At 38.2% G+C, this 18,089-nt stretch overlaps 1 protein-coding gene and 1 non-coding gene across 3 annotated transcripts in view; one reads left to right on the top strand and one right to left on the bottom strand.

The window, feature by feature from the left end:
* Ermp1 (endoplasmic reticulum metallopeptidase 1) overlaps positions 1-18,089 on the top strand; it is a 40,968-nt gene extending 22,879 nt beyond the window's left edge. The window contains exons 7-15 of one of the 2 annotated variants that reach the window (XM_048346066.1): positions 1,612-1,824; positions 2,758-2,978; positions 4,555-4,729; positions 5,120-5,310; positions 7,959-8,111; positions 10,112-10,314; positions 10,669-10,784; positions 15,255-15,418; positions 15,496-18,089. In XM_048346066.1, the coding sequence (XP_048202023.1) occupies positions 1,612-1,824; positions 2,758-2,978; positions 4,555-4,729; positions 5,120-5,310; positions 7,959-8,111; positions 10,112-10,314; positions 10,669-10,784; positions 15,255-15,418; positions 15,496-15,663 (1,604 nt within the window). In that variant the 3' untranslated portion in view covers positions 15,664-18,089. The remainder of the gene's footprint in view (positions 1-1,611; positions 1,825-2,757; positions 2,979-4,554; positions 4,730-5,119; positions 5,311-7,958; positions 8,112-10,111; positions 10,315-10,668; positions 10,785-15,254; positions 15,419-15,495) is intronic. The other variant, XM_048346156.1, reaches the window with a different exon arrangement.
* LOC125341521 lies at positions 7,440-7,589 on the bottom strand. Its single transcript, XR_007208999.1, has one exon. It is a non-coding gene; the product is annotated as a small nucleolar RNA SNORA44 (small nucleolar RNA).

The raw sequence follows: 18,089 nt of genomic DNA, 5'->3' as shown, positions 1-18,089 counted from the left end.
CTTGGGGCCTGGGCACTGTCCTTGAGTTTTTATACTCAAGGCTAGAACTCTACCACTTGAGCCACAGCTCCACTTCTAGCTTTATTTGTAGTTGATTGGAAATAAAAGTCTCATGGACTGCCCAGGCTGGTTTTGAACCATATTCCTTGGGTCTCAGCCTCTTAAGTAGCTAGGATTATTGGTATAAGCCACCAGCATCTAGCTCCTTTACTAAAAATTTATTATTATTATTAGCAGTAGTACTACTAGTACTACTACTACTTTTATTTTCATTAGTTGTAGGACATGAACTTAGGACCTGGGCGTTGTTCCTGAGCTTTTTTTTTTTTGCTCAAAGCTAGTGCCCTACCAGTTTGCTACAGCCTTACTTCTGGTTTTCTGGTGGTTAATCAGAGATAAAGAATCACATGAATTTTCCTGTCTAGGCTGGCTCCAAACCACGATCCTCAGATCTCAGCCTCCTGAGTAGCTAGGATTAAAGGCTTGAGCCACCAGTGCTTGGCCTTTTCATTGTTATTATAAAGGTGATGTACAGAGAGAGGGTTAACAGTTACATAAGTCAGTTAAAGAGTGCATATTTTTTGGACAATGTTACCCCTTCCCTCACTCTCTTCCAGTTTTTCCCTTCCCACCCGCAGTTTACATAGTTTATTTTCAACAGTGTCCAGTAAGTACTACTGCTGCATTTGTTCACCTTTCTTCCTCCCATTTCTGTCCCTTCCCTTACTCTCCCAAAGACATAAATGAGCAAACAGAACAAACAGGAAAGAAAATAGAAACACCAAAAAAATTCTTTATAATATATTATTTATGGGGCTGGGGATATAGCCTAGTGGCAAGAGCGCTTGCCTCGTATACATGAAGCCCTGGGTTCGATTCCCCAGCACCACATATACAGAAAATGGCCAGAAGTGGCGCTGTGACTCAAGTGGCAGAGTGCTAGCCTTGAGCAAAAAGAAGCCAGGGACAGTGCTCAGGCCCTGAGTCCAAGGCCCAGGACTGGCCAAAAAAAAAAAAAAAAAAAATATATATATATATATATATTATTTATAGTATCTTTAGTGCTGGAGATTGAATTTAGGGCCTAACTTGTGCTAAGCAAACATTGTGCCACTGAGCTACATTTTTAGCCCTTGAGTTTTTTGTGTTCTTTTTTGTGATTGTCTTATTATGAAGCTCAAGATGGTTCCTGCCTCTGCCTTTTTTTATTTTTAATTAATTTTCATCTTACTTGTAACAACTTGTTCTGTGCCTGTGAGCTTTATAAGAGTTCTTTTGTTCCTTGATTTATGGAACTTTTGATATCTAGAAGTGTCTGGTATAGTTAATATATAGTAGAAGAATCAGATCTAAGATATCTGTGTGTTGTATAATTGATCATAAAGACTAGTTCCAACAGAAGGGAGCTTCTAAGTGAAAAGAAAATGGAGAAAGGAGCAGGGACCATATTGGAGAAATTTAGAAAGACCAATTGGGGAGAGAGTAGTTTTGTCCATGTTCTTTCTAGGTACTTCTTTATTCAACTAGTAGATGATTTATTTCTGCTTTACATGGTACATGTAAGTTGCATTCTGATAGTTTATTCAACTTTGTTTTCTTTCTTACTAACAGGTGACAATATTTTAGCAGTCCTTAAATATCTAGCTACATCTGATATGCTAGCTTCTTCATCTGAGTATAGACATGGAAACATGGTCTTTTTTGATGTTCTTGGCCTTTTTGTCATTGCCTACCCATCCCGTGTTGGCGCAATAATAAACTACATGATAATAATGGCAGTTGTTTTATACCTGGGCAAAAAATTGTTTCAGCCCAAACATAAGAGTAAGTATTTTCTCTAAAATGCAAATATAGGCACAGTATAGGATTTGTTAGAAAGTTTTTAGTCATTGTGTTTGTATCTTCCCAGGAAGATAAACAATCTTTATAATACTCATTTTGTGTTTTAAGAAATTCCTAAATGTTAAATTGACATACACACTGTACTTTCAGTCTTGATGAAAGAGACTATTTACATGAACTTGTTCCATAGCAATACCACATAGGTGTTACTGAAAAATAGCTTGTACAGAGTGGAAGTGTAGCTCAAGTGGTAGAGCACCACCCTTGAGTGAAAAAGCCAAGGCCAAGTATAAAGCCCTGACTTCAAGCCCTAATAGTGGCACCAAAAAAGAAGTTTTTTTCCACTATAGATCAGTATCACTATAGACCAGTATCATACTTTTCTGAAGTATGAATGAAGTACATTTTGTTAAGTATTTTCCTTCTGTTTGAAATATTTCAGCCTTAAATTATGTACTGTTACAAGATAAAATGTTTATGTTTAGCAGCAAGTTTATTCCTTATCATATTTTCTCCCTCATGTCCTTATCTTCCTATATTAGCAAGATTTTATATAGAACTTTTAGCAAAATTTTATATGGAACTTTGACTTCTGTTCTTGCTAATATTTTGGTACCCAAAGCATCCCAAAGATAAGACTAAACCTACCCACTTTCCCTAGTAAGGAGTGTATCTGAATTGTTCCTACAAGATATATCTCTGAGTCTGTAGTATCCACAGACTCTCAGTAAGTGTTCCTGAATATTCCTCTTCATGTTTTCCCTGTCCCAGTGTTTAACTACCTCAACACTGGGACATTCCAGTACTTTTATTGTGGAGAATATTTTGTTTAAGCATTTGTAACTTTAGCCCTACTACTGGTTATATAATTGATTAAATTGGTGACTATAACTTTTTGTTTTTTTTCTTCTTTAGATTCTAACTACATGAAAGACTTCTTGTGTGGACTTGGCATCACTCTCATTAGCTGGTTTACTAGTCTTGTAACAGTTCTCATTGTAGCAGTGTTGGTCTCTCTTACCGGACAGTCTCTCTCGTGGTATAACCACTTCTATGTTTCTGTTTGTCTGTATGGGACTGCAGCTATACTCAAAATAATATTCATACATACCCTTGCAAAGAGATTTTATTATGTGGTAAGTGTAAGGCATATTGATTTATTTTTGCTGCTTGCAAGGATTGAAGACAGACTCTAGTGGGATTCATTGTAATTTGTTGTTTGAGCTATTGTTCACCATGTTTATAGAGAATTCTCTCCCACTGTTCTCTACAACTGTATTAATTCACTGGTCATTTTCTATTCTGAGAGTTGTGATGAAGAATGTAATTGAGGTTGTAAAGTTGATTAAACACCATTTAGGATGTAAGGCTTATTTGCACAGCTCCCTTGTCTGTGCTGTAATGTTGTAACTACTAACCCATTCTGGGTTCATGCAGTTATTTATGGTATTTTAAAATCATCATTTTCCACCCCAATGTAAGCTTCATGATGGCAGGGGTTGCTGTCTCCTTTGTATTTAGGCAGTCTGGCAGGTGGAATTAACACACAGTATTTATTGCTGAAAGAATACTGCATAGAAAGTTTTCAGTTTTGCTGGGAATGTGGTTCAGTTGGTAGAGCATGTGTCTAGGGAGCACTAGGCCCTAAGTTTAAACCCAAATACAGCCAACCCAAACAAAAGCAAAAAATGAAACACACACATACACACAAATCTCAGTTTCCTTTTTTTCATTTTTTTCTTACATGTTTTTGTTGGACAGCATGCATTTGTATGATCAGAGTTAAAGACCCATTGTGAAGTAAAAAATGGAAAGCAAAATGGAGACTTTAATTGAGTCATATTGATGTTTCAGAGATTTGCCACATTACACTTTCAACTGTGTTTGGTAAAAATAAAATTAGAAGTTATTGTTATGAAATAACCATAAATGAATTATGGTGAATGAGACCCACTGTAATTTTCTAAGTGAATTAAAGGGGAAAATCTTAGCTCCTTTGTTTTGAAGACAATCAGATTTTTTTTTCAATGTTTCCTGATAGTGAATAGAATGGACCACGGTAATCCAGTGTCCTTCCCATAGGATGTTTTTAGTATCTGAACCTAAGTTACAGTTCCAAATAATGTGTGAGATTGGTTATAGGAACCCTTCTGTATTATCAGGTTTTATGAAGAAAGGTTCTTCAAGATTAGCATATGGCTCAGACCATACTTTTATTGTCGTAGCTTCAGTTTCCGAAAGAATTACACTATGAGGCTTGGAACCACTGCTTATTATTAGTGCAGAGGGCCCGCAGCACGCCAGCTGTGCTGGTGATAGTCCCTGCTGCAGCCGAGGATCACCTGCCTTCATAGACCACTTTCCTAGTTTGCTTGAAAGTTTTTAGAAATTGTACAGACAGCAAAATCTTAGAGAAATGGCTGGTTTTAGGAGAATCTTTTTATTTTAGATAATTTCTAAGGGTTACGTTTAGCCTGTTAATATAAGAAATGGTATTATTGGCACTCTCGCTTGTTAAATTGTCTTCTCCTGGTAGAAGGGAGTTCTGTTAGATGTTTACTTTGTTGGTTTTAAGAGTAGACCCTGGTAAACAATGGAGATAAGAGATTATAATTTGAGTAATGAAAATTATGAACAATGGAAATTATGGTATAATCAATGACTTTTATGAATAACCCATGATTGAGACTTGTTTATTTTTCTTTCTTTCAGAATCTCAGTGACCAGTACCTGGGAGAAGTGTTTTTTGATGTCTCACTGTTTGTGCATTGTGCTTTTCTCATAACTCTCACTTACCAAGGATTTTGCTCAGCCTTCATCAGTGCTGTTTGGGTAGTGTTTCCATTGCTCACAAAGCTTTTTGTGCCCAAGGACTTTAAGCAGCATGGTAGGGTATTTTTTATTTTGATACAAATGGAAAAATTCATTAAGGCTTATAGGGATTCTTTTTAAAAAATCTCATCAAATAGGCTTTTTGTATTACTGTTTGTTTTCTTAAATTTTCATATTATGTAAATTATCTTACACCTTATATCTTATCCCATTCTTATAGTATATGAGAACACATACTGATATATTCCTTCTATATTTTTATTCTTACTGTGTTTTCTCTTCTCTGAGTGAAGTACTTGATCTTAGTAGATAACATGTACCTAAAGAGCCAGGGTCACATCTAAACCTTTCTGTCAAGTGCCAAGGCATGTCATTGCTATGAAATGCCGTATCTCCCTGTGGATTTTCTTAGATGTATGTGTTGTTTTTCCTTTCTTCTTCCTAGGTACCCAAGGAAAATTTATTGCCCTTTACCTTTTGGGAATGTTTATTCCTTATGTCTATGCATTGTACCTCATCTGGGCAGTATTTGAGATGTTTACTCCTATCCTTGGGAGAAGTGGTTCAGAAATTCCACCTGATGTTGTGCTGGCGTCCATTTTGGCTGGTTGTACGATGGTGCTCTCTTCTTATTTTGTAAGGAAAAACATTTGTTTTCCATTTTTTAAATGTGAACATGTATTAAGCTTAGCCATAATACATATGTGAAATGATGTCTATTATGCTTTATTGAGAAAGTCTTAAGCAAAAGTTACAGTGAAGGACTGAACATCTTGTGGGCTCAGTTTGATAAGAAAAAGTAGATGAGTTTTGTTGTTGTTGTGTTGCTTTCATTCTGTCTGAATGTGAATTTGAAGACATATATCAAATGAGAATTGTTAAGACATTGCCTGTTGATGAACTTTAAAAATAATTACTAATAGTGTATTCTGAGAGTATTAGAAGTAGAGAATAAAAAACATAGTAGTTTTATTAGAGTTGTTAGATATAGTGAATAAGATTGGAGTGGAGCTTTTTTGCACTGCAATTCTATTGCCTCATTGCTAACACATCAAAATTAGTTCATTGAATTTGTCTCTTTGACTGATGACTAATGAGGACACTTAAACATACTGTCATTTACCAAGTACTAATAGTACAGGCCTTTGCATCATTGTATTGCTTTGTGCTGTGTTGTCTGTGCTTCTCATCTCATCGTACTTTCCAGGGGAAGAGAAGCTGGTTTATGATGAGTTTCAGATCAGAAACCTAAACCAGGGTTCTCTTGGCATCATGTCCATACCTCTCGTGAACAGGCTAAGCCTCTACAGAATGGAGGTCTCTGTTTTGTGACTCTTTTCATTGTCATTCTTAGGGATGACTTACTGAATAGCCATAGTGTGCCTTGAGAATTGATGCCAGCAGACCAAATAGAAACTGGAATTATAACTGCATTATAGCTCATTTCCTCATGGAGAGGATATTGAGCTTTTTCATGCATCTATGGTAAAAGGAACCTCTGGTGGCAGTTAGGTTTTGAAGACCTATGGAGATAGACCTGTGGAGATAGGGAAGTACCACAACTATGGTCAGCATTATCCATAGACATCCCCTCAGTAGCCAGGAAAACTCTGCCTAAATGGCTTTGCATCTATCACCCTCTAGTGAATTCATAAGTACATTACTATTTGAGATTGGCTGTCCTAATCCCAAAAGAAATCTGGGCATACCTTTAAGATTTGGATTTATGTCCTTACTGGAATTTGTAGGGGTAGACATGGAAGGTTCTAAAATGTTCTTTATTGTCTGCAGGGTTAACATCTTTGGGTTTTATTAATAATCTTTCAAAGCTCTGTGTTTGTTGATAGATAGGTTTGCTGTTGAGAAGATTAATTGGAAGGCTGAGACTGGAGGACTGTAAATTTGAGGTTAGCCTGTGAGACTCCATCTCAAAATACAAAGAACAACAAAAAGGAGATAGTGGAGTTTTGTCATCAATACATGAAATGCTGATCTAAAGTTAGCTGTGTTGTTAATATACCACTCCCTCTCTTATTTATTACACTGAATCACTGGAAGTTAACAGTAAGAGATGACCCAAGTGTGGAACATTTGAATTCTGTGTTATGATCATATGGAAGGGCACAAAATGAGTCCTAGATACTTTGACTGTGGAAATTGAAAATGTCCCTAGTCAGAAGAAAAAGGATGTAAAGTGTATTTTTCCTAGTTCATAAATTTATTAGGGAAGCTTTTGTGGAGAGAAGAATGACTCTTGAATACTTTTCTCATTTAATTTCATTATAATGTGAAATAACCTTTGATGCTGTGGGTTTTTAATTTTCATTTTCTTGTTTTTATGTAGCAATGTGAAAGGTAGTGATTGGTTAATAGAATAAGCTGAAACCCAGCCACATGGTCACTTTATGTTCATCACTCCTCTTCTGTGATTGCCATTCATTTGTAACCATTACCAAGCATGTTCTGAAGATGAATAGAAGAGGCAAATGGGCCTCATGATTGGAGAAGAGGGGACTTGAATATGAAAACAGTAACTTAAAGTGAGGTTTTAGGACAACTTTGGCAGTAGCTAGCTAAAGAATGGCTGCAGCTATAGCATTATGCTAGGCATACTTTCTTTTTTTTTTTTTTTAAACTTTAACCCAAACTACTATCTCTGTTTAAATCTACCAGACTTATAGTAGATGAGAAATGCATTATTTAATGGGATATCTAAAACTTTCTAAGGAGATCCTTTTTTTCTTTTTTCTTTTTTTTTTTCTTTACATCATAGGAAAGGCCAGTGGTAGTTACAGGTATTGTGCAGACCTGAGCTGTCAAAGTCTCTCCAAGTTGTTCTTGCATACAGTTGGAGGAGATACATTTTAATATTTGTGTCACTTAGGAGGTTGAAAGGCAGATAGGGATACATGCTTTGGTAACTCACTGCCTTAAATCCTGGGTGATTAGTTTTGTTTCTGAACTCACAGTATGTAGTTATAGGATCTTCCACTTAGGAATGACACTGTTTTAGTGGAGATTATGCAGGATAGGATATTAGAACACCATAGATTAGGGAAATGTTTTCACTTGCCATAGGCAATTATGAATAATTTGCTATTCTTTAGGCTCTGTCTTTTGATGGAAATCACTGAGAATTAGTGCTTTCTTTATGGGGTGTTGAAATGTGTCATCACATGCTGATAAACTTTCTCCTTGCCTTTTTTTAGGCAATACCAGTTAAAAAATAAAAGTCAGTTAACAAACCTGCCCAGTGATATCAATTTGTAATATTTTTGTTTTAGATTAACTTCATCTACCTTACCAGAAGCACAAAAAAAATCATGCTTACTCTAAGTGTGGTATGTACAGTTACATTCCTCCTTGTTTGCAGTGGCACTTTTTTCCCATATAGCTCCGATCCTGCGAATCCAAAGCCAAAGCGAGTGTTTCTTCAGGTAAGCACCATTTTTGTGAGCCATTTGAGATGAAACAAATATTCCTTGTCTTAGTCCTAAAGGTCACCCTGATACGTTTAATGTGACAAGTTTAAGTCTTTAGGAGATTCAGTGGTGTTTCCACAGGATATTAACTTTTATAATCATGTCATTAGTATTTAGGAGACTCTAGGGTTGTTTTTTTTGCCAGTCTGGGGACTCGAACTCAGGGCCTGGGCTCTGTCTCTGAGCCTCTCTGTGCTCAAGGCTAGAGCTCTTACCGCTTTGAGCCACAGCGCCACTTCCGGCTTTTTCTGTATATGTGGTACTGAGGAATCGAACCCAGGGCTTCATGCCTGCTAAGACAAGTACTCTACCACTAAGCCACATTCCCAGCCCCAGAAGCTAGGTTTTTATTTTTTTAAAGTCTTGTTTTGATTTGTCTTTGAGTTCTCTTTCCCTTTTGTATAAGGCAAAGTAGTAATATGTATTAGAACTTGTTAGTTGTACAGTCTCTGTTGCAGCTAGTCTCTTTATAAGAGTGAAGGCAGCTATAGATTATACCTGAGCCAAGGGCATATGATTGCCTTCTGTTAACCTCCTTTTTTTTTTTTTTTTGCCAGTCCTGGGCCTTGGACTCAGGGCCTGAGCACTGTCTCTGGCTTCTTTTTGCTCAAGGCTAGCACTCTGCCACTTGAGCCACAGCACCACTTCTGGCCGTTTTTTGTATATGTAGTGCTGGGGAATTGAACCCAGGGCTTCATGTATAGGAGGCAAGCACTCTTGCCACTAGGCCATATTCCCAGCATGACTGCCTTCTGATGAAATGTACACAAATGATAATTTGGCCTGTCAGCCACAGTCTGCAAAACCTTACCCTATGTAACGTTTTTCTTTTCCTGTTTGATATTCTTCAAGTTGTCAATAAGGCTATTTCAATAGGCTAATGGTATCTTTTCATAGATGTCTATTGGGCACAAGTCTTTTAGTAGTGGGCTGCGATTCCTATTTTCTCTGCACATGAATTAGCTTCGTATAGCACACAGAAGGGAAGTTAAGTGTAAAATGCATTTAAGTCTTTTTCTACAAGGAGTTCTAATATTGCTTCCTTTTAAATCTGATTTTTATGTTCATTATTTTTGGGTGTTTTTTTTTTTGAGACAGAGTGTCATTATGCTGCCTAGATTGGTATTGAACTCCTGTGTTCAAGTAGTCCTCCCTCCTTAGCCTCCTAAGTGGCTGGGACTATAGCTATGCACTAGTCAAAAATGTCTTAGTATAAAATTTAAATATGTATTTGTAAAGTACAGCAAAATGGTTATATATCCATCATCCAGTTTAAAAGAAAAACTGGCTGGGCACTGGTGGCTCACGCCAGTAATCCTAGCAACTTAGGAGGCTGAGAACTGAAGATTGTGATTCAAAGCCAGCCCATGCAGGAAAGGCTGCAAGGCTCTTTATTTACAATTAACCACTTGAAAAACAGAAGTGGAGCCATGGCTCAAGGTGGTAGAGCACTAGTCTTGAGTTAAAAAAAAAAAGTTCAAGGACAGCACCCAAGCCCTAAGTTCAAGCCCCACAAATGACAAAAGAAAAACCACTGGTAGGTACTGGTGGCTCATGCCTGTAATCCTAGCTACTTAAGAGGCTGAGATCGGAGGACTGTGGCTTGAAGCCAGACCAGGCAAGAAAGTCTGTGAGACTCATCTCCATTAAACAACTAAAAAAAAAAAAAAAAGCCATCAGTGGAGTTGTGGCTTGAGTGGTAGAATGCTAGCCTTGATGCACAAAAGCTCAGGGATAGCACCTAGGTCCAGAGTGCAAGCCCCAGGACTGACTAACAAAGAAAGAAAGGAAAGAAAAAGAAAAAACTACTAGCAGTAACTTAACCCAGAGTGTTCCTTTTTTGTTTCTTTAGATTTACATTATTTCATTATTTATGTTCATACTTTACCTGTCGGGGGTGAGAATGTGGCTGAACTAGTTGAGAGTGGTTTTCTCAGTAGTCTTGTTCTTTACAGCATATGACTAGAACATTTCACAACTTGGAAGGAAACGTAGTTAAAAGAGATTCTGGAATATGGATCAATGGGTTTGATTATACTGGAATGTCTCATATAACACCTCACATTCCTGAGATCAATGACACAGTCCGAGCTCACTGTGAGGAGAATGCCCCCCTCTGTGGTTTCCCATGGTATCTTCCAGTGCACTTTCTCATCAGGTTGGTTCATTACTTTGCTGCTTAAATTGGGGATTAATTTGTTCTCCTTAACTTACAAGTCCATTGTCACTAAACTTCTACTTCTTTAGTACATAAAGCACTCAGAACATAAACTTAAATTTTTCTTTGAGCTGGAGGTCTACCTCAAGTGTTAGAACGACTTCCTTACAAGTATAAGGCCCCGAGTTTAATGCCCAGTACCCAAAAAAGGTAACTTGGACTTCAGGATAGTTGATCTCATCACATCTGTTAGACTTCTTACCCAAAGATGTGTTTGTGTGTTCTGAACACCAGGAGTTATGGATAGCTGCAAGCTAAAGTCATCCTAAATATTGACTTTGCCTTTCCAAATAGAAAAAACTGGTATCTTCCGGCTCCAGAAGTTTCGCCAAGAAATCCACCTCACTTCAGACTTATATCCAAAGAACAGACACCATGGGATTCTATAAAGTTGACCTTTGAAGCAACAGGTGAGTCACATGACAGTTTTTCTTCTCCCTTCTGCTTTTTTTTGAGGGGGGAGTGGCAGTCCTTGGGCTTGAACTCAGGGCCTGGGCACTGTCCCTTAGCTTCTTTTGCTCAAGGCTAGCACTCTACCACTTGAGCCACAGTGTGCCTTCTGTCCTTTTTTCTGAGTAGTTTAATAGAGATAAGAATCTCATGGACTTTTCTGCTCAGGCTGGCTTCAAACTGGGATCCTCAGATCTCAGCCTCCTGAGTGGCTAGGATTACAGGTGTGAGCCACTGGTGCTGGCTTTCCCCTCTGCTTCTTAAACTTTAAAATTGCATGCATGTCTTCTCAAATGTATCAGAATGATTAGTAACTTAGGATAATTGTATAGTGCTTTTTTGTTTTGAGACAGTCTACTATGAAGCCCAGGCTGATCTTGAACTCACAATCTTCCTGCCTCAACCTCCGGATAACCTGGCTTCTTTATCTAAAAGCAATTAAAGCAGGAATTGATTCTGTAAAGAAATTTAGTACATTTTATTTTTTGATATTTTCAACTTTTTTGTTTTAGTTAATGTATTAATTGTACAAAGGAGTTTCATTTTGATGCGATATGCATATAATGTGCTTTGATTATATTCACTCCCTCTATTACTTTTTTTTTTTTTACCAGTCCTGGAGCTTAGACTCAGCCTGAGCACTGCCCCTGGCTTCTTTTTGCTCAAGGCTAGCACTCTACCACTTGAGCCACAGCGCCACTTCCAGCTTTTTCTGTTTATATGGTGCTGAGGAATCGAACCCAGGGCTTTGTACATGCTAGGCAAGCACTCTACCGCTAAGCCACATTCCCAGCACCTCCCCCTATTACTCATTAGATTTTATTTTTAGGGCAATTTCAGGCTTACAGAAAAATTAAGCAGAAATTACAGCCTAGTTTAAAGTTTATTGGTTTTGTTTGCTTTGGCTTCCTGCTCTTCTCTATTCTTACTCACTTCCTTAATATTCTTTGATGAGCAGAAGTTTTAATTTTTTTTTTTTGTCAGTCCTGGAGCTTGAACTCAGGGCCTGAGCTCTGTCCCTGAGCCTCTCTGTAATCAAGACTAGCACTCTACCACTTGAGCCACAGCTCCACTCTGGCTTTTTCTGTTTATGTGGTACTGAGGAATCAAACCCCAGGTCTTAGTGCATGCTAACGCAAGCACTCTTCCACTAAGCCATATTCTCAGCCAAGTTTTAAATTTTTATAAAATCTTAACTTACCAGGGTTTCTTTCAGCATCAGTGGTTTATATGTTCTAAAACATCTATGTCTACTCAGAAGTCACAAAGACACTTGTTTGCTCTTATGAGCTTTGTGGTTTTAGCTTTTATATTTAGGCTTGTGTTTCACTTCGTTAATAATTTTTCAATATGAGAGGTGTATGTGTTAATGTACTTTTTCAGACATCTAGTTGTTTATCACCTATTTATTGAAAATATTTCTTTACAGTTCCTTTGGTGCCTTTGTCAAAAATAATGTGCTTATGTGGGTATATTTGTATATGATTTGACATACTTTAATAGAAGGGGTGTGTGTGTGTGTGTGTGGTGTGTGTGGTGTGTGTGTATGTTCCTAAGGCTTGAAGTCAGGGTATAGACGTTGTCTCTGAGGTTTTTTTGCTCAAGGCTAGTACTCTTCCACTTGAACCACACCTCCCCACTCCTGGCATTTTGGTGGTTAATTGGAGGAAAGTCGCATGGGACTTTCCTGCCTGGGATGATTATGAATTGCAGTTCTCAGATCTCAAGTTCTTGAGTAACTAGGATGAAAGGCATGAGCCCCTGGTGCCTGCCTGCTTTTAGAGGATTTGTATCAATACTCATAAATGATATTGGTCTGTTTCAAAATTTGTACTTCTTGTCAAGCTACAAATAATAACAAGTTCTTCATTTTCAATACCTTTAGCTAATTTGTGGTGCATTGGAGCTATTTGATTAAAATGTTCATTTGAATTTCTCTGTGAAGCTACCTGGCCCTGATGCTTTTTTGTAGTTTCTTTACAATTTAATCTAGGAAAATTGGTCAGTTTAAGCCTGTATTTAATGGGCTCAATTTTGCTTTTAATCTGTTTTCCTAGAAACTCATTTTTATTTTTCATTATCAATTATTATAGAGACCTACAAGATAGTCAATGTGACTTTTAAAATTTCTGCTTTGATCTTTTTGTATATTTGGGCTTATTTCTCTTAAGTTAGCTAATAGCTGACCTACTGTGTTTAAAAATATAAGATTTAGATTTAAAATTAGGTTTGACTTTTTTGTGTTTGTGCTTAACTCTCTTAACAACTGAGCTACACTTCTAGCTCAGCATTTTGATGGCTAACTGGGAGAGAAGAATCCTTGGGTTTTCCTGTGTGGGCTTGGTTTGAACCTGAATCACCCAGATCTCAGCATCCCAAGGAGGCAGAAGACAGACCAGATCTAGGCCTGCTTTCATTTGGATTTCTTTCATTTCATTTACTTCTTTGTGAGGTTGTTGTTTAATAGACATGCTCTCACTGTGTGTCCCAGGCTGGCTTTTTTTTTTTTTTTGCCAGTCCTGGGGCTTGGACTCAGGGCCTAAGCACTGTCCCTGGCTTCTTTTTGCTCAAGGCTAGCACTCTGCCACTTGAGCCACAGCACCCCCTCTGGCCATTTTCTGTATATGTGGTGCTGGGGAATTGAACCCAGGACCTCATGTATAGGAGGCAAGCACTCTTGACACTAGGCCATATCCCCAGCCCACTCAGGCTGGCTTTATGTAAATTCATGATCCTTCTGCCTTAGCCTCCTAACAGTATGGGTCTGAGCCACCACGCCCAGCTTCACCATGAATCTTTGAAAGAAGATATTTATTTTCCACATGGAAGCTATTTTGTTAGTAACTGAATTTTACTATGATAATTTATTTGTAATGCTGTGTAACTTCCGAGTATTTCTTCTGACCAATACTTAGTGTTTATGAATGTTAATGCTCACCTGAGAAGTTATGTTCCACATTGTCAGCATATAAATTTTTAAAAATCCCCAAATAAGGGGCTGGGAATATGGCCTAGTGGCAAGAGTGCTTGCCTCATATACATGAAGCCCTGGGTTCAATTCCCCAGTACCACATATATAGAAAATGGCCAGAAGTGGTGCTGTGGCTCAAGTGGCAAAGTGCTAGCCTTGAGCAAAAAAGAAGCCAGGGGACAGTGGTCAAGCCCTGAGTTCAAGGCCCAGGACTGGCAAAAAAAAAAAAAAATCCAAATTAACCCACAAAAATCAGTAGCTTTTCTGTATACCAACAGTGCAGATGTAGACAGAAATTAGGAAAACAGTTTCATTTGTGATAGACTAAAATATCCGGGACCTTGTGTATCCTGGGCAATTGCTGTACTAATTACACTCCAATCCTTCATCACCTTCACCCCTCACATGCCCGGGAAAGTCTCTCCCTTTTGGCGTGTGCATGTCTATGTGTCAATGCATTTATTTCCCACAGAAGCTCTGCTTGTGTAAATGGCACTTCAAAGAGTATGTGTACTTTTAAGTAGCTCCCCGTCAGCCCTTGCTCTGAATGATAGTATTTTCACATTTAGGATTGATGTGTTTTGCTTATTACAAAATTTGGAAGCAGGAACAGAGTAGGCATGAATATGAGATTGGTCTTCAAACTTATTACTTATCTTTATTTCAAGTTTGGTATTTTTGAAATTAGGTTGAGTGTGGCTTTTCATTTTTGGTTTGACCCTCCCATTCGTTTCTTGGAAGTTCCAAATGCTTGTCAGAAAAACTGATTTCATCCTGCTGCCTAAATAGGGAAAAACAAGTAATGTTTTTAAGATGTTACATATCAATTCTGTCTGAAAAGTAAACTCTTAAAATCATCCTTTGAACTTTTTGCTTTCCCAGCCCTGGGGCTTGAATTCAGGGCCTGAGCACTGTCCCTGGCTTTTTTGCTCAAGGCTAGCACTCTACCAATTGAGCCATAGCACCACTTACAGCCTTTTCTTTTTATGTGGTTCTGAGGTATCGAACCCAGGGCTTCATGCATGCTTAGGCAAGCACTCTATCACTAAGCTGCATTCCAAGCCAAGCATCCTTAGAACTTTTATGGCACTCTGTGGTCTTCCCAACACTTCCACATGCTTTTGCTAATACAATCTTCTCCAAAAAATTCACAGGTTATGAATTGTGATTCAGACTACATGAATTGCTAATACCATACAGGAATCAAGTGACAGTGTGAACACAGAATGCAGGCTTTCTCATTTTGATTCATGACTTTTCTGCCCTACTTCATTACTTAACTTTGTTGATAGATACTAAGTGTCTTGTCCATACTGGCAAAGCTCCCATTTGGTTTATAGTAAGTACACTTAAAAGTGATTAAGGCAGGAACCTTCACAGTGTACCTTGGGTGGCTAGTTAAGTGCTCTTATTGATGCTTTTAAGTGATCAACTATCCTTTCTTCCTGTTATCTTACAGGACCAAGCCATATGTCATTCTATGTTCGAACCCACAAAGGGTCAACACTTTCTCAGTGGTCACTTGGCAATGGCACCCCAGTCACAAGTAAAGGAGGGGACTACTTTGTATTTTACTCCCATGGACTTCAGGCCTCTGCATGGCAGTTCTGGATAGAAGTGCAGGTGGGAATATCTTGAAGCTCCGTGTGGGTATTTAAGTTCAGTATTTTGGGTTCGGAGAACTAACTGGTTTTCTCTAGCAGGTCTCAGAAGAACAACCTGAAGGAATGGTCACTGTGGCCATTGCTGCTCACTATCTATCTGGGGACGACAAGAGATCCTCTCAACTGGATGCACTAAGTAAAAAATTCCCAGACTGGACATTTCCCTCCTCCTGGGTGTGCACCTATAATCTCTTTGTGTTTTAATGTTGTAGGTGGGCTCTAGGTACATACCTGGTGAATATTTCATGTGGCACAGTTACTTTCCATGTAACGTGGATGTTTGTTAATGTATGTCATTGAATTTTAATGAGCATATGTTCAAAAAGCTTTTGGTTCACACTTTTCAGACCCATACACTGTATTATGGGATAAATGGTGACACAGTGATGCATGGCCTTTTTTGACACTTGAAAATGCCAGTTTTTCTGGTATGTGTGGGTGATTGTCCTCCTTATATGACCTATGACAAAAGCCAGCAAATTCCTTTTACTACTAGGCTCAAGGAAGATGTAGACTGTGAATGAGATAAACATAATTTTCCACTTAATGTTCATTTGTTGTGTCAGAGAGTAGTGAGTTGACCACCACCCATTGCTATAATTAATGACCCCCACCCCCCAGTGAGATCTAACTTTGCAAATCACTAGACGAAGAATGCCAGAGGACTGCACAAGAAGCACTGGGCCTCTGAGGCTCTAAAGCTGTATTTCTTCAGGCAACCTCGTAGTGCTTTTCTTACTGAGCATAAATCTGTATTTTTTTTAACTGACTGTAGATATGACCTGGTGACTCACTATTCTGAGGTTATCTTCAGTGCCTCTGAAACATAAGTTTCTCCCTCACCAATTTGAGAGGGGGACACTTTTCTAGCTGTATTTCCCTCTGGGTTTTTGCTGGTGGGCTCAGAAAATTGTGCAAGTACAGGAACTAAATTTCCTTAGAACACTGAGTTACCAGTGTGGCTATTCTGTGGTGGAAGGGCATGGTGAGATTGGGAGTAGTGGGCACTTTATAAAATATCTTCATTTTACAGGAGTCTTCTATTAGTGCAAGGTTAATCCTAACTTAGGGTGTACTTTTACTAATGCACTGGGTTCTTCTGTTTTATTTTCTAGTCAGTTGAATGAATAATTTCTCAGTAACTTTCTGTGTAACGGAACTGGCTTCTCTGAGACTTGTATAGGATGAAATCAGTATACAGATAACTGGTATTAAGGTCCTGCATGATGGCGGCAGTAAGGCCTTAAAAGTGCTTTTCACTTTGAAGACAGGAGTGTGCGAGGTATAGGCTCCTAGGTTAGTCTGATAGGATTTGGTGAGATCAGTGGTTAAACTATGCTGTTTCCTTTCCACGTTAAGAGATATAAAAAGTTACACTGATTTTGAGTTAGCAAGCATAGACCAAAGTTAGAAAGAAAAGCCATACTACTCAGGTGATACTGGAATAAGAGAGGTGCTTCTTAAGAAGTACCCCTTCATTCTGTCTGAGCATAGTTAAATGCATTGCTTGTATGACTTGGATAATGTGTTTTCTTAATTGTGCACCTCATATTGCCTGACCGGTGACTCTAAAAACTGGGCCCAGGCAAACAGCAGAGCTGAAGGACAGGCAGCATGGCCCCTGCACTGGCACTGCACACACAGTCATTGCTTTTCCTGGACTTTCTTAGTTTATTCGTCTCAACTGCTTCAAGTGTCTGGCTCCTGCCAAATACATCTGTTAGGTAGCACACAAGTTTTGCAGGGCTTGTGGCTTATAAGAGTCATTATTTGTGGAGAAAAACTGTGTGGTAATATCTCAATTATTTCAGTGTACAGGCACATATTCTTTGTGTTAATTGGGAATATATTACTAGAGATTATAGAAAAAAGTAAAACATCATGTTGAGGCCATTGTATGAATAAGTTCTCTGATTTTTTACTTTGATAAAGGGCCACCTTTTTAATAATCATGGTTTTACCTTTGGCTTCTCTATGAAAGCAGTTCTCATTTGGATTTTCTTTAGCATCATGAACCTGTGATACTGTGCAAGTCAGTGACAGGATACTCAGACTGAGTTCATTCTAATAGTCTGAGAGGCTTTAATGTCAGAAATGGTAATTATACACAGTATTTATGGCTGTCAATAAGCACACTGTCATATCAATAGCTACTGAGAGTAAACTTGTTAACCACCCCTCACTCTTTAAAAGATGAGTTACTCCTTTCTAAAAGGGTCTTTCTGAAAGCTCTAGCAACTGCATTTCCCCCTCCAGAGAATCTAAATGTAAAAGCACAGTACTGCATATTCAGGGAAAGTGAAAAATTGTCATTTCAAAGTAGCTCTTAGTTTGATAAAGTGTTGGTTTCCACATTTTAGTGGATATGGATGAGTGCATTAGGATTCCTTAAAATATTAACATAAAGGGAGTGACAAGCCTGCCTACTGATTCAGGAAGAACAAGTGTGTGTGTCTACTTCTTTTTACTGGTTTGATATGTTGAGGATTAATTGTTGCCTTACAATATTACTGAAATAAATTTTAACATATTTGTTGGTATCTTCTTAAACAAACAGATCTGTTATTTATACTCTCTCCTGTATCTCAAGGTTATTTCATGTCCACACACAGTTTTAACTGCTGGTAAAA

This window comes from Perognathus longimembris, chromosome 1, assembly GCF_023159225.1.
Source record: "Perognathus longimembris pacificus isolate PPM17 chromosome 1, ASM2315922v1, whole genome shotgun sequence".
NCBI classification, from domain to species: Eukaryota; Metazoa; Chordata; class Mammalia; order Rodentia; family Heteromyidae; genus Perognathus; species Perognathus longimembris.
The sequence above is the reverse complement of the archived record's forward strand: the minus strand, read 5'-3'. Positions and strand labels throughout refer to the sequence as shown.